Source organism: Pygocentrus nattereri, chromosome 1 (assembly GCF_015220715.1).
Source record: "Pygocentrus nattereri isolate fPygNat1 chromosome 1, fPygNat1.pri, whole genome shotgun sequence".
NCBI classification, from domain to species: domain Eukaryota; kingdom Metazoa; phylum Chordata; class Actinopteri; order Characiformes; family Serrasalmidae; genus Pygocentrus; species Pygocentrus nattereri.
This window is the reverse complement of record NC_051211.1, coordinates 49,182,202-49,204,601: the sequence shown is the minus strand read 5'-3', so window position 1 is coordinate 49,204,601 and position 22,400 is coordinate 49,182,202. Positions and strand designations below refer to the sequence as shown.

The 22,400-nt window shown below is 40.1% G+C and overlaps 2 protein-coding genes across 3 annotated transcripts; one reads left to right on the top strand and one right to left on the bottom strand.

The window, feature by feature from the left end:
• Positions 1-1,521: 1,521 nt before the first annotated feature.
• On the top strand, positions 1,522-12,114 carry hspa14 (heat shock protein 14). The gene is made up of 14 exons (XM_017698930.2): positions 1,522-1,578; positions 3,854-3,934; positions 5,499-5,581; positions 5,933-5,981; positions 6,159-6,264; positions 6,387-6,477; positions 6,600-6,704; positions 7,175-7,336; positions 7,420-7,575; positions 8,321-8,423; positions 9,505-9,720; positions 9,992-10,141; positions 11,651-11,718; positions 11,861-12,114. The coding sequence occupies exons 1-14, from the start codon at positions 1,522-1,524 to the stop codon at positions 11,946-11,948; spliced, it is 1,515 nt and encodes a 504-aa protein (XP_017554419.1). The 3' UTR covers positions 11,949-12,114.
• dclre1c (DNA cross-link repair 1C, PSO2 homolog (S. cerevisiae)) lies at positions 11,108-22,120 on the bottom strand. Of its 2 annotated transcripts, XM_017698931.2 has the most exons (14): positions 21,764-22,120; positions 21,138-21,189; positions 20,930-21,014; positions 20,777-20,836; positions 19,629-19,684; positions 19,382-19,483; positions 18,639-18,711; positions 18,411-18,551; positions 18,196-18,297; positions 17,965-18,101; positions 17,490-17,544; positions 17,298-17,386; positions 16,283-16,380; positions 11,108-15,481 (listed from the first exon to the last, which is right to left on the bottom strand). In XM_017698931.2, exons 1-14 carry the CDS (start codon positions 21,870-21,872, stop codon positions 14,559-14,561), a joined length of 2,082 nt encoding a protein of 693 aa, XP_017554420.1. In that variant the 5' UTR covers positions 21,873-22,120; the 3' UTR covers positions 11,108-14,558. The 2 variants fall into 2 exon arrangements, with proteins under 2 accessions (XP_017554420.1, XP_037396201.1); XM_037540304.1 differs by lacking the exon at positions 21,138-21,189 and having other exon boundaries at positions 21,764-21,837.
• Positions 22,121-22,400: the final 280 nt, after the last annotated feature.

Genomic DNA, 22,400 nt, shown 5'->3' with positions numbered 1-22,400 from the left:
TGGCTCGACCACGACCCTGGATTTGCCCTTAATAAAAGTTGCTTACCTCAGCACATGCGTCTGCCTCGTCGCTCCCCACCGTCACACAATGTCTACAATCCAAATATGTATTTTATGTTTCTAATTTTATTTCCTATCCAAATTTACCAGTGAACCTACATGTGTCTTCTGAGTTTTATATGGAATGTTAATGATGGTGAAATAGTGGTCAATCTGAAAAAAAACCCCAGGCATCGTCAATGTGTTTGTACTGGTTTTACCTTCTATGATGTAGCTTTTAGAGACACTCTTCAGACACCTGGTTCCTATCGCCACTGTTGAGAATGATTTTGAAACCCACAAAGACACGGGGCGAACATGCAAACTCAACACAGAAAGGACCCAGGTCACCTGGCTGGGGCATCGAACCCAGGCCCTACTTGCGAGAGCGGTACCCACCCTGCCATGTACTTGAATATTTTTGTGCAGTTATGTACATTCTCCTGGCAATTTGATCTATGTGTCCACTGTGTATACATATTTTATAAGAAGAGTAATATTTCAGAAATTTACACCAGCATTAGTAGTATATTCAGTAGTGTAGTGTATTCAGTAGTGTATTTAGTAGTGTAGTGTATTCAGTAGTCTAGTGTATTCAGTAGAGTAGTGTATTCAGTAGTGTGTTCAGTAATGTAGTGTATTCAGTAATGTAGTATATTCAGTAGTGTATTCAGTAGTGTATTCAGTAGAGTAGTGTATTCAGTAGTGTAGTATATTCAGTAGTATATTCAGTAGTGTATTCAGTAGAGTAGTGTATTCAGTAGTGTAGTATATTCAGTAGTATATTCAGTAGTGTATTCAGTAGTGTATTATTTTCAGTAGTGTATTCAGTAGTGTAGTATATTCAGTAGTATATTCAGTAGTGTATTCAGTAGTGTAGTATTTTCAGTAGTGTATTCAGTAGAGTAGTGTATTCAGTAGTGTAGTATATTCAGTAGTGTATTCAGTAGAGTAGTGTATTCAGTAGTGTAGTATATTCAGTAGTGTATTCAGTAGAGTAGTGTATTCAGTAGTGTAGTAATTTCAGTAGTGTATTCAGTAGAGTAGTGTATTCAATAGTGTAGTATTTTCAGTAGTGTATTCAGTAGTGTAGTATATTCAGTAGTGTATTCAGTAGAGTAGTGTATTCAGTAGTGTAGTATTTTCAGTAGTGTATTCAGTAGTGTATTCAGTAGTGTAGTATATTCAGTAGTGTATTCAGTAGAGTAGTGTATTCAGTAGTGTAGTATATTCAGTAGTATATTCAGTAGTGTATTCAGTAGTGTATTCAGTAGAGTAGTGGATTCAGTAGTGTAGTATTTTCAGTAGTGTAGTGTATTCAGTAGTGTAGTATATTCAGTAATGTATTCAGTAGTGTAGCGTGAAATTCATTGGCTGAATGTATGAGCACTCGTTTCTCCTATTGGTCAAACCAGAAGGCCCCGCCCTCTGCGCGCTGCATCAGTCACCCGGCTTCCGGCAGCGCGTTCAGTCACAGCCAGCATGGCTGCGATCGGGGTTCACTTCGGCTACACGTGCGCCTGTGTCGCGGTGTTCAAGGTAAAATGGACATATTCTTGTTAAATTCGCAGAGCGTCTCTTTCGGGTCTGAATGAACCCGCAGTCGCGCGTTACCGCGTTTTTAATTCTGTCTCGCGATCGTTAGCTGCTACTGGTAGCACAGTTAGCAAGTTAGCTTTAAGTTCACCGGCTGATGACGCGGTTTCTCTCAGTCGCTCCTCGGCGCAGGGTGTTCACAGCCCCGGCCCGAACAGAGTCCAGCGTGGGTTCAGCACAGATCGCTCTAGATAGCTTGTGTCCACTGGAGGAAAGTCATTTTAAGGCGGTCTCTGCTCTGGAAAAAGATGCGGTTTCCAGGTCCTGTAGTAAAGGCAGGGGTTCTATATAAAACTGAGAATATAGGATATAGGCCTGCTTAAATCAGTGAAGCCATGACCGTTTATGTGAAAATACCGGTTGCTTATTTTATCCAATTACACGCAATAAAGATGACATATGTGGTTGATATTTATCTGTGTTAGTTCGTATCTATAAACCGTAGTGCTGTCCATTTTCGTGATACAACGCAAAAAAGGAGAAAAATCTAGATAGATAGGTAGATAGAGAGATTGATCCTGAAGGGAAACTGCAGTGTTTCAGTAGCAAGACATATAATTGCACATAAACATACATATACTATGCAGAAAAATAGAAACAAATCTGGACATAGCGTTATGTTAAAGTACAAGAGAAATAAAAGTATATTTACATGACATATGAGACAGATTTGTTGTATAGACATGACAGCAGACACTGAGTGGTGTGCCATAATCTAAAAGCACATATTATAGACATAATTAATTCAGACTTGCATCAGTATTATAGTGTAAAGTGGGTTTCCTCTGGGTTCTCCGGTCAGTCAGGCCAATTGGACATGCTAAATTGCCCCTAGGTGTGTGTGTGTGTGTGTCTGTCTGTCTGTCTGTCCTGCGATGGACTGGCGACCTGTCCAGGGTGTATCCTGCCTTCCGCCCGATGACTGCTGGGATAGGCTCCGGCATCCCCCTGCGGCCCTGAGGGAAAAGCGGCTTAGAAAATGTGTGTGTGTGTGTGTGTGTGTGCAGTGTGTGCGCAGTGTGTATTAATCGGAGAGGCGATACAGTGATGTGGTTCAGCACAGTTCAGACAGCAGGAGATCAGTACCGTCTCTGCAGTAAGGAGACTCGTTGTAGACCTTTATAGCGGTGGGTAAGAAAGATCTCACACGGTGCCATCAGCATATCAACTTATGGGTGGAAACGTTTATTTTGAACAAATCTAAATGAAGCAATGCTAAGAACATAAACATTTATATCAGTATATGAGGGGCAGAGCTTTACTGTGTGTGTGGTGCATAGGTGATTTTGGGCATGATGCATGTATGCTATGTCCTTCTGTCCATGTCTGCTCCGCACACCTCACAGCGCTTCTTTTTCTGGCTGCAACCTAGAATAATGAAAATACTCTCATCTCTCTGTCTTTCTCTGTCTCACCCCCACACAAACATTATCGTTGGTCAAGGTATGAAAGTCAGACACATTGTGTCCAGCAGCATCTCACACTTACTTCAGCTTCTGCAGATGGTTGTTGTGTGGGCTGAAGGGACACCAGCCTCCTCCTCCTGAATCCTGCCCAGGATGGCTGCAGAAGCTGGGCTTCTTGAGATGCATTGTCTTCTCTGGATTTGAGGTCTCGCAGGAGGCCATATAGGAGGTGGACAGAGTGAAAGGACACAGCACCTTCACGCTTTTATTACCTGCGGGTTCACCCCAACGCAACGTCTAATATAAATGTGCAAGGGGTGAATAGTGTGAAGTCACTGAAACTGTTATTTTATGTTTTTACTGAAAATGAGCGAAGACCAAGTAGTTTGAGGTTGAAATGTTATTAATAATAATAATAATAATAATAAGTTGCATCATTTTTCTTTTGGTAGACACTGAAAACGGTTACCGCAGACCCCAACATCACACAAGGGTTAAATTATTTATTTTATTTTTTTGCATGGTGAGATTTTGAGTGTATTGTATATGCTTAGCATTATACCAATGGAAGATGTTTGGTTGCTTATTCCCCAAAAAGGTTTTATATAGAACCATATACAACATATTTTACATCAGTCTGAAGAACAATTTTACCATGCAAAAAAACCATTAAAGCATACAGGTGGTTCTTTGAGTGTTCATGGTTTTAAATAGAACCACTGTCTTTACTAAAGAGCCATCTTTTTTACGAGTGTACCTAACATCTATATCCAGCCACAGTAGGTTAACTAATGTTAGGCTTGTTCTCTCAGGATGGACGAGCAGATGTGGTGGCCAATGATGCAGGAGACAGAGTCACGCCCGCTGTAGTGGCGTATCGAGACACTGAGCAGGTAAGTTTCTCATACAGCACTGAAGTACAAGCTGACTGCTGTCTACAGTAGTAGAGTCTAGTAGAGAAGCATCACAGTAAAAGCCCCCACAGTCTTCTAGAGAGTGAGAAGTGTTCCACCGGGGGTTGGAAATCTTTGAATTTGGATTAACGGAAATTTTCATCATCATTTCACTTTTTAACACAAATCATTGGGGTGTAAACAGTCTTTCTGAATGGTTTAATATGAAACATATAGAGAAACATACAAAGTATGAATTGTTTACTATGGTGGTGATAGGAACCAGACATCTGAAGAGTTTAATGCGTCTAAAAGTTCCCTCACAGGTAGCTACTGCATGAAACGGTTATGTATATGAGTTTATGATTGTTGTGGATGAGGTTTTGAATAAGGTTTTCATCTAAAACAGGTTTTATTAAACCATTTGTGGCGGTTCACTGATCATTTTGGATAATGGCCTAAATAACATGACTGTATTTGCGTTGTAGACTTTGATCCCTGGTTCCTACCCACTATAAAGAGACTTGAGTCAGTATGTTACTCTACTAATAACCATTTTATCACCAACAAACCACTCTGGATGACCTTGTTTTCTGAATGATAGAATGAAGCAATGAAATTGGTGGAATTCCCCTTCCAGGCAGTTTCTCCATACATTTTTAGAAATTAGATAAATTATTTTTTGTAAATACATTTTACTTAATCAGGCATTGTTTGTCTACATACCACACAGTCTATATCAACCGTCACTAATAGGCAAACTGTGGTGCGAGTTTGAACCCAGGCTGCAGACCTGGACCTATAACCGATAAACTAGGGAGAATTATGTAATTTTGACAGGGTGGTCCTATTTTAATCGGCATAACTTTTATAGCCTTTACAGTGCCACTTTAGCGGCCCAGGAGACTCACAGACCAATCACACGCATTGTACATATCACACACGACGCTACTCAGCCAATCAGATCTGTGCATTACAATGAGCTCTGAGACTCGAGTGAGTGACACACTACAGGGGAGGGACAAGGCAAGAAACAGCAGTCAGAGAAGAAAGTGAGTCAGAGGGAGGTTATTTCATATTGTGTGCTCTTAAAAGAGAAAACTGACAAATGTTGTTGAAATATCACTGAGTTGTACTTTATTTGATCTGATATTCAGTTGTTGATTAATAAGATGTTCATATAACTACTAGGCTACTTCAGTAAACAGTATATGACACTGAATCATAATGCAAGTTAGACATTATGATGTTCCGGACCTTTGCTTAAGGAAATGTCCTTTAAACTGGACCTTATTGAATTTTAATTAAATACCCCTGATCTATACTTTTCTTTTTTCTTTAGTTCTTTGTTTATAACCTGTGAATTTGTTTTTAGTAAAGGGCTCTTATCCACATTTTTCTCAACTTCCCTGCGTATCTTTGAGCCCATAAGTTGTATTCAGAATGCTGCATTTTTTTTTTGCCTCTTCTTCACTTATTTTAACGCGTGTTCATGTGTTATGGTGCAAGAACATTACTAGATGACTCAGATGTGATTGTGTCTTACCTTGTAATATTTCCACAGATTGTTGGTATTGCAGCAAAGCAAGGCAGAATACGGAACGCAGCCAATACTGTAGTGAAAGTGAAGCAGATTCTCGGCAGACGGTATGTCTTACAGCTTATCTAAGATATTTCCTCTCCTGCGTCAACATGCAAAAACACTTTTAAATATAAGCATTCGCAATTAGTATAATTGCAATATAGTATAGGTTAGGTACATGCACACTTTTCAAAAGACTCTTGTTTAATTTTAAGGATAAGCGTTTGGGTAAGTCAGCCAGTTCACTTGATCATAACCAGTGTAAACAAGTTTAACTCTTGTAATTAAAAACTGGCTATTTTATTGATCTATGTTTAAAGTCTTTTTAAAAGCATTTCATTAGTTCTGTTTTGTGGCTAAAACACTTAAGGACTAATAATTAAGATGCACTATGTTATATCTTCTTCTTCTTTTAGGTATGATGACCCAGAGGCTCAGACTCACATAGAAGAAAGCAAGTGCACGGTAGGTATCAGTATGATAAATACTGAAGCTGGGCCACAGTGACACAAAGCTGATAGAACCAGCAGGCATCTTGCACTATGGCTGGATTAATTCCAGCAGAAATACAGTAGTTGTTGAATAAAGATTTGCATCAACCTCAAACTTATTCATAGGTGATGCTCTCTCTGTCACTTTAAGATTGTCAACAAAGGTGACTTGCCAATGTATGAACTTGACACGGGAGAGACAACCAAGTATGTGTCCCCGGGAGAGGTAGCCAAATTGATCTTCCACAAAATGAAAGGTAAGTTGTTATGAATCCTCAACTGTTATTCAAACTAATGTAATAATATAGTAAAAAAAAATACTAGCAGAAGGACATTTTACAAATATGGTTTGTTAAATATCTGCCATTCTTTTTTGCAGAGACAGCCCAGTCAGCTCTGGGTTCTGATGTTAAAGATGCTGTCATCACTGTGCCTTTTGAATTCGGAGAGATGCAGAAAAATGCATTGAGGTGTGGAAATTTTGTATATATTAAAAAAAAAAATCAAAAATGACAGTCAAGCCCACAGGTGTAATAACATAGTTTGGATATTAATCTGGACATTAACACAGTATTTGTCTTTTGTGTTTCAGGAATGCTGCAGAAGGTGCTGGGTTCAACGTACTTCGGCTGATCCATGAACCCTCCGCTGCTCTACTTGCCTATGGCATCGGCCAGGAGTCGCCATCAGGGAAGAGGTACAGAGTCTCAAAGTTTATTCTTAGTAGATGTAATGTCAGCAGTTCAGCAAAAAGCCCATGCATCAGTTAAACCTGCACAGTGTAGGCAAGATGTTGTGAGATATGGTAAGAATGTAACATGATACTTTGAGAAGTTTTTGTGATACACAAAATATCACAATTTTGGAGCAAAGTAGTGGCATATTTGGGGAAAAAACTATCAAAAATCTGAATACAGTGGTTTTTGTTCAGCATTGCAGACACTGTGCTACACTAAATCCGATTACTAATCATGGTCTCTTTGTAATCAAACATACAGTTGGGAAATGATTTGTATTGATATCCACAGTATGCTCAGAAAAACATTGTACCGTAATTTGTCTTGGTAATGCTATTGAGAACATTAGTGTTAAGAGATCTCATTAAACGTTGGAGTAGGTATTTAAAATCTGGCTCTCATCTAACTCTTATCTTCTTCCGTCTTTTAGCCATGCTCTGGTTTATAAACTTGGCGGCACGTCACTGAGTGTGACTGCTCTGGAGGTGAACAGTGGGATGTACCGAGTGCTTTCCACACACACAGACCACAGCACTGGGGGAGAGAGCTTCACACACGCACTGGCACAGCATCTGGCTGCTGAGTTCAAGAAGTAAGTCAGTATGCTGCCTGTGTGGAGCTGTTTGCACTGATTGTGTCTGTGGTGGTGACTGGTGCTCATGCATTTGTTTCCAGGTTGTATAAGCATGATGTGAGCAGCAACCCTAGAGCAATGATGAAGCTGATGAACAGCGCTGATGTAGCCAAGCACACCCTCTCCACGTTAAGCAGCGCCAACTGCTTTGTGGACTCTCTCTATGATGGCATGGACTTTGAGTGTAACGTATCAAGGTATGCTCAGTTGTTCTACAATAGTGTGAATCAGTAGCCATGTTTACATGCAGCCTAATAATCCGTTGATAATCCGACCAGTAGCTCAATCGGAGTAGAATACATCCGTGTAAACACCTCAATCGGACTAGTCTATTTGATCATTCGGAATACAATTTCTATCCGATTTAAGGAGGTGAGTAATAGCCATGTGAATGCCTGTATCCGATTACATTTCCAATCGGAACGTGTAAGTACGTTCTGTGCATAGCGAAAGTTTATGACATTCAATATGGTGGGAGCAGAAGCTGGTCTGCCGAGGAGACGAAGTTTATGCTCTGATCTTTAAAAGATGACGTTGGGACGGACGTCCAGCTTACGTGTCTCAGAACATGACGTCTTTCTCTCTGTCTTCTTTAATAAGTACATGTGAAGAACATTTCTCTCAGCATGACATTTAAAGCAATTTAAAACACAAGTGCGCCAACCGAAAACTCATCTCACTCAGACTGGACCTCATGATGTTCGGTGTCATGGTAATGTTTATTCTAAACGCTACTCCATGCATGCGCGTCATTTTGGATCGAGTTACTTGTAGTGCGCATGTAAACGAAGATTTTCCATCAGATTGTTGAGCAGAGCATATAAATACCTCGGTCTAAATCTGTAATCGGAATATGTTCAATCAGATTACATGCAAAGATTTTTGCCAAACACAACCAGTATTGTCTGTTATGAAGATGTAAACATATTTTTTGGTTCACAGAGCTCGCTTTGAGTTGATCTGCTCCAACCTCTTCAATAAGAGCATCCAGCCAATCAAAAACCTCCTACAGCAGGTCAAACTGTCCACTTCAGATGTCAACAAGGTGAACACATGGGCTGGGGGTTGTGGTTGTTTTCAAATTCTTTTCGTTTACCTTCTTAGCCAGATTAAAAAAAAAGTTAGCTGGATTAAAAAGTTAAACCCTATCCAGGAAAAGAAGAGGGTAATGACATTCCGATTGGACAGTCCTCACTTTAAGCTTAAGTTGGCTTAAGTTAGTTAAGTTAGCCCTGAGGTCACAACCAGTAAATGCACTATCCTGTGATGAGCCCTGCCATTGGCGATCATTTCCAAGAGAGCTTGGTGTTCTCATATAAATGTATATGGGTACTCAGCTGTGCTTATGTGGCTTTCCGAGCACCTTAATGACGACCTGAAATCAAAAAGTCTTTTTACCATGTTGGTTCAAGTGCTTGGTCACATTAGACAGGGTTCATCATATGATTTTTAAAAGACTAAATTCTTGTTTTCCTGTGATCATTCGTAACTTTTGTCTGTCTCTAAAATGTTTTCTTTTTCTTTTTTACCCTCATTTTTGTGTTTGTTTTTACATCATCGTGCACCAGCAGGCAGGGAAGATATTGGCCAACTGTTTTGTCACAGTACAGAAATAAAGTGCGTTATGATTTCTTATTCACATGAACTTCGGTGACACTTTGAGTGGTCTTTTTTAAATGAAACACTCAACGGAAACTCCAGTACTGTGTCAAGGTTTTGGGTTGGGATTAAGGTTAGGATTAGGGCTAGGGTTAGGCTTAGGTTTTGGGTAAAGTTGGGTAAGGTTAGGTTTTGCCTAATGTATCAACAGAACCAAGTATTTACTTAAATGTATTCAGATACTTCACTGCCATGTTGATTTTACTGATAGTCTGTTAAGAATTTTTTAATCCTCTTCAAAAGACCGCTCCAAATAAAGTGTTACCTTGACCTAAAAGGGAGGTAGAAGGAAATGTTGCAACATTCCTGTCCTGATGGTATAATTCACATGAATTGAAATACTTGGTGTAAGTAAATCAGTCATTGAGAGCTCGTAATTAATGTTGATCGCCCACCATCTGCCCAGCTTTAAGAGGTGCAATCATTTCGATTGGTGCTTATACTTACATTGCGAATCTGCATTGCAGGTGGTCTTGAGTGGAGGCTCGGCACGGATTCCAAAGCTGCAGCAGATGATCCGAGACCTGTTCCCCGATGTGGAGCTGCTGTGCTCCATTCCACCCGATGAGGTGATTCCGGTGGGGGCTGCCATGCAGGCAGGCATCCTTGTGGGCAAGGAGAGCCTGGTTCTGGGAGAGGACTCCATCACTGTGGACTGCTGTGCGTCTGACATACTGGTCAAGGTGAACAAAAAAGCACTAAAATCACTGTACCCACACCAACAGGTCGCAGTCCTAGACCAAGTAAACTGAACTTTGGTGCTGGGCTCTGGATTTTAGCACTCTCTGGTGGTTTCCCTGTTCAGACACACCTGACTCGACTCATCTGGTCTAGTAGTTGTAGAACAGGGAAATTTTCCATCTGGGACTGCTTGAGTTGAGGTGCCCTGTCTTGGAATATTAATGTGGTAGTTATGATGTACACACCTCACAGATGTGTTCTTTTGTCTTGCAGGAGGTGGATGAGTCTGGAGCGGACATCTTCACGGTTTTGTTTCCATCTGGCACGCCGCTCCCTGCCCGCCGACAACACACGCTACAGGGTCCTGGCAGCCTGGCATCTGTGTGTCTGGAACTGTTCCAGGCCCAGAAACCCCTAGCACAGGTTGGACTCGTACATCCTCTCTCTTATTAGACTACAACATGTACATATTGTGATTATGGGCATTTCATAATTAGCAGTCAGTAGTTTGGGAATTGGGGGTTTATCAGTTGTTTTTCATGTGCCTATCTGCTGATGTTGAAGATGTATTTGAAGAAGGGAAAAAGGAAAAAAACTAATATTTGGAACTGCTCAAGCCAAATGAATCAATTACTCCAATCAGATTTGCTGTTTACGCTCAATTTCACTCCTGGACAAGTTTATATTTGCTGTGCGTAGAATACAGCCCATTCTTAAATTTGATGTGGTGGATATACAGAGAGAATGAGTTCTAGATCTGTTCAGTAAAACTTTACACTAAGTCTTTATGAATGGTTTAAAATGAGGTAGTTAGCTCATAAACATTTAATAACAAGCAGTTGCAACACAAATAAAAAGAGCAACTGTTGTGTCTGATTATGTATATCGATGAAGCTGACAGGTTTAATACTGACTGATGGAGAAGACATGGGTAACCAGCACCTGGGGTTTAACAGTGTGGATGAATGTAAGCTCACTCAAGGTCACTGTTACCCCTGTTATTTGTGTTATGACTGCTTATGTAAGATTTGTTTAAGGTGTGAGCTAATAATGATTTATAAATTAATCTTAAACCATTCATAAGCGTTATAATGGTTGGCTCATTGTAAAGTGGTGCCATCTAAATTTCCTTTCCGGGATCAATAAAGTGTCTGTCTGTCTGTCTGTCTGTCTGTCTGTCTGTCTGTCTGTCTGTCTGTCTGTCTGTCTGTCTGTCTGTCTGTCTGTCTGTCTGTCTGTCTGTCTGTCTGTCTGTCTGTCTGTCTGTCTGTCTGTCTGTCTGTCTGTCTGTCTGTCTGTCTGTCTGTCTGTCGTAATAAACTTTTATTCAATTTATTTGGTAGGGTTGAGGCCAAAAGTTGAACAATGAATTAATCTCTCTGTCTCATATATTCAGAAATTAGTTCTCAGCTTTAATTTCTTGTACAGTTCGGTGTTTTCACAATTGTACACAAAAATACAGTAATACTGATTACATGCCTTATTCAAAAACAGCAGGTGCACAAGTTATTCTGATTGGCGCAAGTTGAATCCTGTACATGATCACGTGTCTCGAGGGTCCCAAAGAATCAAAATGACCATGATTGTCTCACTCATTCCTACCATCACCTACATTTATATACATTCTACATTTAGAAAATGTATGCATTGGAAATGCATGTATGTGGATTAGTGTAACAGAGAAATAACATTTTATTTCTACTGTGTCACAAATGTAGAAAAACAGTGAGTAAACCGTGGACATTTTAGTGGAGTATCACTTAAAATTCTGCTCTTCTGGAGTACACTAAACATCATCAAAATGACTTTGGAATATCGGTCAAATCTAAACATCTGCCCGACGGTGATTTTATGTTACGAAATAAGCCGTTCTGTGCTGATACAGCTATCACAATGCATCTCTCATGATTCATCCTCCTCTGTGTCATGTAGATTGTTCTTAGGGACCTGGAGCCCAAGGAGGAGATGCATGACATTCTCACAGTGCTTACAATGAAAAGGTAAAATCCCGTATTCAGAAACTGCCATTGTGCTATTCTATTGTATAAAGGCAGCGCTATTCTAGTATACGGCTAATTTTACTATCATTGAAGTGTCTGATCAACGTTTTCACTCACTAAAGTTTTAACGTTTGATTTTCAGGGACGGCTCACTACACGTTACCTGTACAGAGCAATGCAGCGGCAGGTCAGAGGCTGTAACCATAGCAACAGCTGCAGCAGCATCATAGTTTTTTTTTTGTTTTTTGTTTTCCTGCCACCGTAGTAACTTTAAAACCACAACATCTGTAATGGGTGGGCTTCGTAGCAACGTCTTTTGTTCCATATGATCACATGTTGACAAGCTACTGTTCCCTCAGTGCTGACATTTAAATAAAAAGCTTTTTTTCCATTAAACATCTTTTTAATAGTGTTTTTCACCAGTAAATGTCAAAAAAAGCAACTGCTGAAAAAAGAAAGTCGCTCTGGATAAGAGCGTCTGCTAAATGCTGTAACTGTAAATGTAAATGTTCTGGTAATCTGCAGTCTGCGGAAAAATCACTTAAAGCTTGATGGATGGATTAGTGAGTGGAATCTGGAGTACTGGTGCTTTAACCAGGCAAATTAAATTAAATTGAAGAAGTATTAAGTCTATTAAGTAGACCGTCAGTGTGATCACACAGACAGTTGAGGCGTGCCATTTTCCTGCTGCATGCATTGCATATATACCTGTGCTAGTGCTCTAGTTCTATGCCGAGATAGTTACTCTAAAGTAACAGATGTTCCATCATCAAAGGGAAGGTAATGCACGTGTGGTTTAGAGATATCATTATTCTCAAGCAGATCCAGCTGCATTATAGGTTGGGGAGGTATGAATGTGCTTCTCACAAGGTAACGTTGTGACATCTGATACAAACATCACTACAGTATATAATATAACCTGAGTTTTATTTGAAATTAGAAAAGCTGTACAAAAAGACCAGTGAATATTTGCTTACAGCAAAGTATATATATTTTTAAATTAATGAATGAATTATGATATACTTTATATAAAATAAACAAGTGAGGTAAGATGGTTGTAGGGTAAACTGAAATAGTGCCATACAAACATTATCTAAGGGTAAAGGTTTACAGAGGTCATCACAGAAACTTTAGCATGTTTTTAACCCAGTAATCTTGAGGACACAATGGGCTGTGCTTTTCTTTCAGCTCAAGTAAGGCAACTGCCTCATGTTGAATTAGAAACAGCAGAACGGGGGGAAAATAATGATATGCATTGGTTGAAGTCCCGAACGTTAAGTCTGGCCCCTGAACGACACTGTATAGTTAAAACTGAGTAATAACGTTTTGAATGAAATCACTACAATGTACACACAGTCATTGAGAGTGGTTTGATGTGAAATGTGTCATTCTAAAGAAACAACTGTTTACAGTGGTGGTGATGGGAACCAGATGTCTAAAGCATATAATCAAACATCTGTAAAAGCTACCTCACAGGCGTCTGTTACGAAGATGTTGCCTGATGGCTGAGATGTTGTTTTCTGATCATTTTGACAGAAGGTTTTGGCCTTGGTGGAAAGGTACATGCAGAGCATTGTAAGGTAAAATAGCACTATAAGAAAAAATATTTTTCTTCCTCACCACTTTCTTCCATCAGGAACATCACATACAAAACACTCAAATCAGGTGTAGGGTCACTGGTGGTTTTGGACAGTACATATTTGCACTGTGGACACTGTAAGCCCTGGTTCCTATTGCCAACACTAAAGAAAACTCAATGTAGCATTTTATATGAAACCAGTTATATGAATGACTGTTTACATCTCAACCACTGAATTATAACATTAAAAAAATTCTGAAATTCTCCTTTAAACTCATTTTGTTGCTGTAACTTGAGTTTTTGCCATCAATTTAACAAACAGCAGCATCTAAAAATAAGAGCATAGATGACTGGAAGGTTAAACAGATTGGAATGAAAGTGTGAAAAGGACTGGACAGTAATTGGAACACTAACAGTGACTCACTGGCTCCAATAACATTTCTGAAGTGTCTTTAAGGCACTGTTCTGTTTGAAACTGGCAAAACTAATATTGTCAGTTAATCCAAATATACTGCATTAATTACACAGGCAAATATATTAACACTGAATATGCTTTTGGCTGCATAAGAATGCGGTCTCATCACTTTTGTCAGTGCTTACTCCTGTTTTACTAGGACTAAACAACTGGCTTGGAGTGGCAACTTTAAAGAGCCCATCTCAAGGAAAAATATCCTTTTTTAAATTTATTTAGAGTTTGATGTAGTATGAAAACACTTAAATTTGCCAAAGCATACCATTCATTCCCCAATCCATACAGAAACTAAGCTAAAGAAACAAACTGTTTCTGTGATGTCACAAAAACCAATGCATTGGTTGATGACATTTCTTCACCTATTCAGCTTGCAGCAGTTTAGCCCCACCTATTTAAGTTATAAGGAGTGTTTTACTTCATTTTTTTTAATGGGGCACAACGCTGCACAGCCAAATAAGAGTAGAACTCATTTACATATCAGTGCTGTTGGAACAAATCTTTGTATTTTCAAAATGGTAACTAGGAGAAGGAAAAAAAAAATATTACTGCTATTTTAATGTAAGTCAATGGAACCAGACATTTTTCCCCCAGTCATTCTTGGCCGTTGGAAAAACAACAAAAATGGAGATAACGAAGTTTTTGTTGTGGCAGTGATGATTGTTTTTGGTACCTAAAACCACAATTGTGGGATATGGGCCCTTTAAACATGACTATAATTTTGTTTTGGAATGGCAAGCGTCTAAATCCTCACTGACATCTGTTTCTGAACACATTTCTATACATGGTTGCCTATTTCTTGGAATGATGATGACAGACAGAGCCCTGCTGACCTCTGCGTGTGATAACTTCCTCTCCAGACGCCAACTTCTTGTACAGCTCCTTCAGCTCGTCATTATGTGGGGCTTTGGAGCCTGGAGTCTGAGGCAGGTCAAAGTCAGACGACACCTGAGAGTCTGACATCGCTTCTGTGCAGTCCGTACCTTCAGACTGGTCCTTACGGACAGCTGGCTCTTTCTCGATCGGCCTGTGAGGATCATTCTCTGGTTTCTGGTTTGTCTGTATCTTATTTTGTTTGCTAGATTGTGCGGCACTGTCGAGCTCTGCTTGAACAGGCACTGTGTCGAGTTGGCTGGGGGTTTCTGTACCTCCATCTGATATATGGGTAGACTGAGAAGACGTCATGTGAACTGACTCTGACTCGTCATCCTCGTCAAACAGTTCGGGCGATTGCGAGGTCGTGTGATAAGTAGACAGAGCCTGGCTGCTCTGACTGTTGTCCAGCTCACTGCTTTCGTCGGTCAGAACTGGCTCTGCTTTGAAGAATGTAGCCCAAGTGGGCGGAGCCTTCTTTGGAGAGGGTGGGTCTGAATGAGAATGAGGTGTGACCATTTCTGAACAGGGCTTGTCTGACTGCAAGCAAGATTGAGTAGGGGGGTTGTCACCAGATGAGTGACGTGCAGGGAGGACACTGGGTTTGGAATTTAATAGCTCCCCCTCTTCATCTTCATCATCTTCATCATCATTGGACTCTGTGCAATCCATATAGCAAGATGTCTGGACTATGGGGACTATCTCTGGAAGAGCTTGTGCTTGGATGTCCTCGGGAACCAATTTTTCTGAACAACGATGTAGTATGACCTCATTCACGGCAAGCTTCTTTCTCCTAGGGGCCACGGCAACCTCCCCAAAAAACTCCTCATCACTCTCTGCGCCTGAGACAAACAAGTCTGGTCAATTTTTCGAAGTTGCAGTTTTATATGAAAGTTTGAACACAAGTCAAACATGATTTGAAAATAAGTCAACACATCTTCTACCAGGAATAAACTTAAATATTTCATTTTTCTGCAAGTCTTACTACAACATTTCTGTTTATTTGCTAAGCTTAACATATGAGTAATTAATAAAATGTGCCATAACTTTTGCACAGACCACATGTTATGTTAAATTCAGGAGATAAACGGTGACTGTGCATGAAAATGTGCACAGACGTGTGTCCTCTGTACAGGACATTAACTTATTTTTTTAATTACAAAATCAACAAAATGTCATTTGACCATGGGCGCCCAAACTTTTGCATAAGTATATGAAGTGGTAAATGTTTTAAAAAGTAATACTTGTATGTAACATTTGCATAATTGAGTTTAATTAGAAAATGATCCCAAATAATAGCCATTATATGCAATAAGAGATATTACACAGCTATTATTAATCTACTATAAAGCAATTATAGAGCTATTATAAAGCAATTATAAAGCAATTATGCCATTATCTCTATATTGTTGTTATTACCGCTGCCATAAAAATGACATTTTGAAGCTTTTACATTTTTTTTTGGATATAAATGATAAAGTGGCGTCTGATATTACTACTGTTTATTTCGTTAAACATCTCTGTTGAAAGCCAGCGTTCAATCTGACTAATGGGTTAAAACCTGGAACAATGGAAGAAGCGAATGACATATTATGGAGCATGATCACAGTCTGAAAAGCCACAGGTGAGATATCTGTTCGAACCTTGTGATGGATATTCTGTTCTGGCTCGTTTCAGCATCCCAAGAGGTTTATAGACGACTTCATTCCTTCCAGAATTTTTTCTGCACATTGGCTTCAATCTGACAAAGGAACGACATATAGACTAGTAACCAAACCAAAGTAAAGCACAAGAAAACCAAACGTGACCAAAAAGGTTGATGTAGTTTGTAAATGCTGTCAATATTTCAGCATTCCACAGTCACAGTCACTCCACAGTCCATACAGTGTTTGAGTCCATTGTTTTTGTGATGTCACAAAAACCAACACATTTACATATATCCACCTACACAGCCTACAGCAGTTCCCCACCCCTTAGCAATGATGTTTCAAGGAGTGTTTCAGCCCAGACTGCTTTTCAAAAGAGGCATAATACAAAGTAGCCAATCGTGACAGGGCTTATTTACATATATCAGTCTTAAAGGCACAGACACAGAAATAGTCTATTTAATTCTATCGGATAAGGAGAGGTTGGGAAATTGTTATGCAATAATAAATTACAACTGTTTTGGGGACATAAACCACAGAGATGTCAAAAGGAACCCCAGAAGAAAAAAAAATGACAACAAAAATGTAGGATATGGGCCCTTTAAGCCCACTTTCGAAACATAATTATATGCAAAAGGTTACACGCCCCTGGTCAAAGCACATGTTTTATTGATTTTCTAAATGTAAATAAGTTAACATCGTCTAAAGAGAACACACTTGTGCACGATTTAATGCACAGTTACTGTTTATTTGCTGAATTTAACAAGTTACGGCACATTTTACACTTTTCCCCAATATGTTAAATTCAAATAAACAGAAAGAGCAAATAAATAAATAAAAATGGAGCATTAAATGTTACCAAAAGTTTGTTCCCTCTAGAGGATGTATTAACTTACTTTCACTTAAAAAAAAAAAAAATATCAACAAAACATTTATAAAGAATTTGACTGGGGGTATCCAAACTTTTGCATATGACTGTAGCTGCAGTACAAGAAACATGACAAATACTTACAGCTCAGTGACCTCCTCCACTGTTCTGGCCAGTGGAATCACATTAGGATAAATATTCACAGGACAGATGTAGGAGAGGAAATCTTTGATCTGATTGTAGAAAGATGGACATACAGAGATCAGGCCTAATTACCGCAAGCATCAGGTGATGCTGTCATGTTTTGGGTGTTCACAAAGCAAAACGATTTCTCACCTCTGAGTAAGAGGAATGAAACGAGAAACATGCCCTGTAGGAACTTCCACCCATCCTGAAAACAGACAGGTCACAATAACTGACATGATACACATTAGGCCACTGTACACATATACAAAACATTAAGGATGCCTTACAGGTAGGCCTATATCTTCCAGACTGCCACAAAATGTACAACCAGTTCTGAATTGTAGGTTCATCTATGTCAGGTACAATACATATATTATTAAAGTAGAATATCAATCCCAGTGACAGGTTCAGAAGTTTGGTTAAGTTTATGTGTGGGAATGCTAACGGCTTGTAATGGTTTGCATGAAATCAATAACATATTTTAAACCAGTGGGTAATGAGTCACTGGGGGGCTGTTACCATGGTAACCAGGCATAGGCCTAGATGTATTTCTGTAAAATCATTTGACCGGTGGCCCTCCAGGACAACCATGTTTCCAAATACTGACTTTATCATTTGCTTTTACCTGACAATGACCTTGGTCTTCCTGGTTCGTTCCCCAAACCACATAGTGGAGGGCTTGATGCTGATGATGCGCAATGGTGTGCCATCTGGAGATGTACAGCCACATGGCAGCCTGTTTGCTCTGAAAAGCTCTTCATCCTGTCACAAAACCACAGTAATAAGAAAAACAACATCAGCATCACTGAGGGATACATTAGAAAAGGTGATTAGTAGAGCTGGAAATGTACTGTGCCTTGGGGTGCCTGCAGGCATGGATCTGTGTTGCTCGGTTGGTGGTCACATAAGACAGAATCTCTGGCATTTTCCTGTACATGTCCAGGCTGTTCACATGGACCTATAGCACAACCAAAGAGATTCACGTAGTGATGTGCGAAGTCAACAGAAGCAATATTTAGCCAAAGACTAATCATAAAGTATTATGAAGATTTCCAAGCAGGACAGACTTACCTGTGAGGCAAACTCCTCTCCCAGGTTAGTGAAGAGGTATTCATATCCATATGCTGCTTTGCAGTTCAGCCAAACTACATGGTAGGGGCTCTGACTGATCCAGTCTTGAATCAGCTCCTTTATACCAATTAAGCAAGCCTCCTAAAACAGAGTAATGTGATACACTGACAAAGTTAACAATATTAACATGGTTATACTACCAATACATGTGTCTGTGAGTCTGCTCACCCTGCTAGGGATCTGATAGAACCTGGGGTCATAGAATGTAGTGTCCAAATACACGCTCTTAATGTCTTTAACCCTGAAACAAGGAGACGTTTAAAGAAAATACAGATCAGACGAATCACATTAAACTCATGCCAAAGATTTTAAAAAACATTTAAATATTAAAAATCAACACATCCTGGGCAACTATTGTCTTTAGATATACACTGATCAGGCATAACATCATGACCACCTCTTTGTTTCTACGCTCAGTGTCCATTTTATCAGCTCCACTTACTGTATAGCTGCACTCTGTAGTTCTACAGTTACAGATTGTAGTCCATCTGTTTCTCTGATACTTTGTTAGCTCCCTTTTACCCTGTTCTTCAGTGGTCAGGACCCCCATGGACCCTCACAGAGCAGGTACTATAAGCAGCACTGCTATGTCTGATCTACTTGTTACTGCAGTGCTGAGAATGATCCACCACCCAAATAGTACCTGCTCTGTGAGGGTTCATGTGGGTCCTGACCACTAAAGAACAGGGTAAAAGGGGGCTAACAAAATAACAGATGGACTACAGTCTGTAACTGTAGAACTACAAAGTGCTCCTATACAGTAGGTGGAGCTGATCAAATGGACACTGATATACTTTAGGTGACTCGTTTTCACTTTGCTTTGCACAATAAAACCACACATAACTGAGTAGCACACCAGGAGGATGTGAAAATAGGTCATGCCAAACTAGGTGAAATCTTGAGCAACGTACCTGTCTCCAGAGTGCAGGTGCTCCATCCTTGCTGCGTCTCCAACAGCCAGTCGGAAATCTCCAGTGTACAGCACTGTGCCCTGAGCTCCCTCGAAGAGAAACCTGCCGAAAGACAAAGGGAGATGTTGGTGCTGTTAAGCGACGGGTTCAGTTGGAGCTAAAACAACTAAGCACAATCAACACATTTAAATCGGCACATTGAAAAGCCGGCAAGGTGCAAATAAAGACATTAACTGCGATTACTCACATGACAGACCCAGGGCAGTGTCCAGCTGGAAGTAAGGTAACAACAACATCCTCTGACTAAAAAGACAGACAGCGCATAAGTAAATGCACATCACTCACATTTGAGCACTATTGGTTTTAGATCAAAAGGAGATCAAAAGAGCCCCTAAGGTCAGTTCCTATGCTGATAGACGCTGGGTGTACTAAGAAGCTACGACTACTGCAGTTCTATAAGAAACTCACGACTTTAAGGAGTTTTTGGACCTGATGCTTTTCAACTCCTACGGTTAGGTTTTTGGTAGATTATTCTTCAACTGTAGTCATTATTTCGTTAAATTAATGATAATTTTGTTTCAAGGCAAGACAAGTTTATTTATATAGCAGCTTTCATACAGTGATGCCATTCAAACTGCTTTACAAATGAGAAAACTCATTTTAAAAGTAAAGGAGAATAACTATTTTAAATATGATTAAAACATGACTAAAACAATAGATAAATAGATAAAAGTCAAATTAGAAATTAAATTTTTAAAAAGTACATTGGGATAATAAAGTGCCGTTCAGTATGATTTTAGACCATCCCACCCAGCCTTTGATCTCTGGTGGCTTAAAGGGAAATTACCCATTTTTCAAAAATTATGCATAATCCAATTGTTAAGATGTTTTTTAAAAAAAAAAGTAATTCAGAGTGGTCTGATGTAAAAAAGGCCATTGTAGAGAAACTGACTCAGATTTCTTGGTGATAGGAACCAGGGGTCACAATGCCTGCTATGCAAATATAGCGATTTCATTTAAGGCCATTTCATTAACTGTCAAAAACAAGTTAATCTACACATTCTCTGAGTTTTTCATTTCTTTGGGTACTAACCACTTTACAATGCACTGAATGTAGGTAGCAACATGCCATGACCTCATCCAAGCCTATCACAGATAAAAAGTCTTTGGCATTCGGCAAATCTCATAACACAGCTTCCTGTGAGGCAGACTTGGAGGCATTAAATGTCACAGCCATCTGGTTCCTGCCACCACCACTACGAGAGAAGTGTCTCCAGAACAGCACAGTGCATACCAAACCCCTCCGAACGACTTTGTTCATATCTTAACCACATCATTATCCAATATTTTGGAAAATTGGAGGAATTCCCCTTTTCAGACTACAAACCTACATACCTCCCCCGTGACTTCATCAATCAGCGAGATGTGCGTCGGACTGTCCAACTCAAGGGCGACCTGAAATGACGTTATAATCGTGTGAGGCACGAAACCGCAGCATTGTGAAGGGTCTACATTCATAAACCAGCTGAAGAAGAAGGTCCAACTTACTATGTGCTCCTCCCAGAAGGCGTATTTTCGATTACTCAGCAGAAGCTCCTTTGTGACAATCGAGCAGTACAACCTGACAGTTAAACTAGAACAGAAAAGTCATCTTCATCCTTCTGGCTAGACTTGCTTAACTTGGTTAAATGAAACGATAAACGTAGCTGTGATGGGTAGAACATCTGCACATAACACGTAAACCGCTGGTACCTACCAAAACTTCAGCTTCCTTTTCAGCAAGGGCCCCTTTAATCCTTTCATATGATCTGTAAAGGTAGTGTTAACCTACATGACACCAGAGCCACTGACAGAGACCATACTCTTAAAAAGATGGTGCTTTAAGGGTTCTTTAGCAAAAGGGACGGTTCTATTTGAAACCATTAGTCCTATGAGTTATGTAAGCACGTTATTTACATGCTTTTGCTTGGTGAAGTGAGCGAAATGCTTGTCCAGATCGATGGAAAACGTGCCATATGTGGTTCTATATGGCACGAAAAAGGATTTTATTTTTTTGTTATGATGTCCAGCTTGTAACACCAGAAGAACCCTTTTGGGTGCTACGTAGAACCATTTCCCCTGTAGAACCACACACAACACATTCTCCATCAACCAGAAGAACCATTTTACCATGCAAAGAACCATTTAAGCATGAATTTGTTGTATATAGACGTAAATAATACCGTTTCCTTTACTAAAGAACTCTTAGAGGCTGGTTTTGTAAGAGTGAGGTTGGCTAAACTCGAGCATTCAGCGCCAAATACAAAGAAGAACCACATCCAAGAAACGTTAGTTTAGCTGACAGACAGCAAGCGATGAGAGGACTGTGTTATGGTGGCTCACCTTTATGGCAGTGAGACAGAAAATAAGCTCGGGCGTGTAGGTTTTCCTTGTCAAATCGGTCGATGGAGATGGTCGAGTACTCTTTCATGCGACCAGGAAACGAACTCATCCTGACAACTGATGTTAGCTTCGCTGTTAGCCCTGCTGGCTAAGGCAGTTAAACTAACTACCGAGCCGAGTTTAAGCTGAGCAAGGAAAGGCGGTCACCTAACCCAAACACCTCCATACATCCCCTCCGTAATCAGCCTACACAACTCAGTACACCCCGAGACCATCAGCCTACAGTACCCGAGACCGTCCGACATCCCAGCCGACTTCAGGACTAAAGCGCTTGGAAGCGGAGCAGCCGGCTGTGTTGTGGACTATGGGCTGTACAGCGACATCTAGAGGTCGAGAATGAACCTGTCAGCTTTACTGGGCTGCTGTAAAATATGAACCGCCCTGAAAACTTACATATGTAATATAATGAACTCCATCATATTAATAGCGAATACTAATGGGGCAGTCGTGGGCTGGAGGTTAGGGAACTGGCCCTGTGACCAGAAGGTTGCCGGTTCGATCCCCCCAGCACCGACAGTCCATGACTGAGGTGTCCTTGAGCAAGACACCTAACCCCCCAATTGCTCCCCGGGTGCCG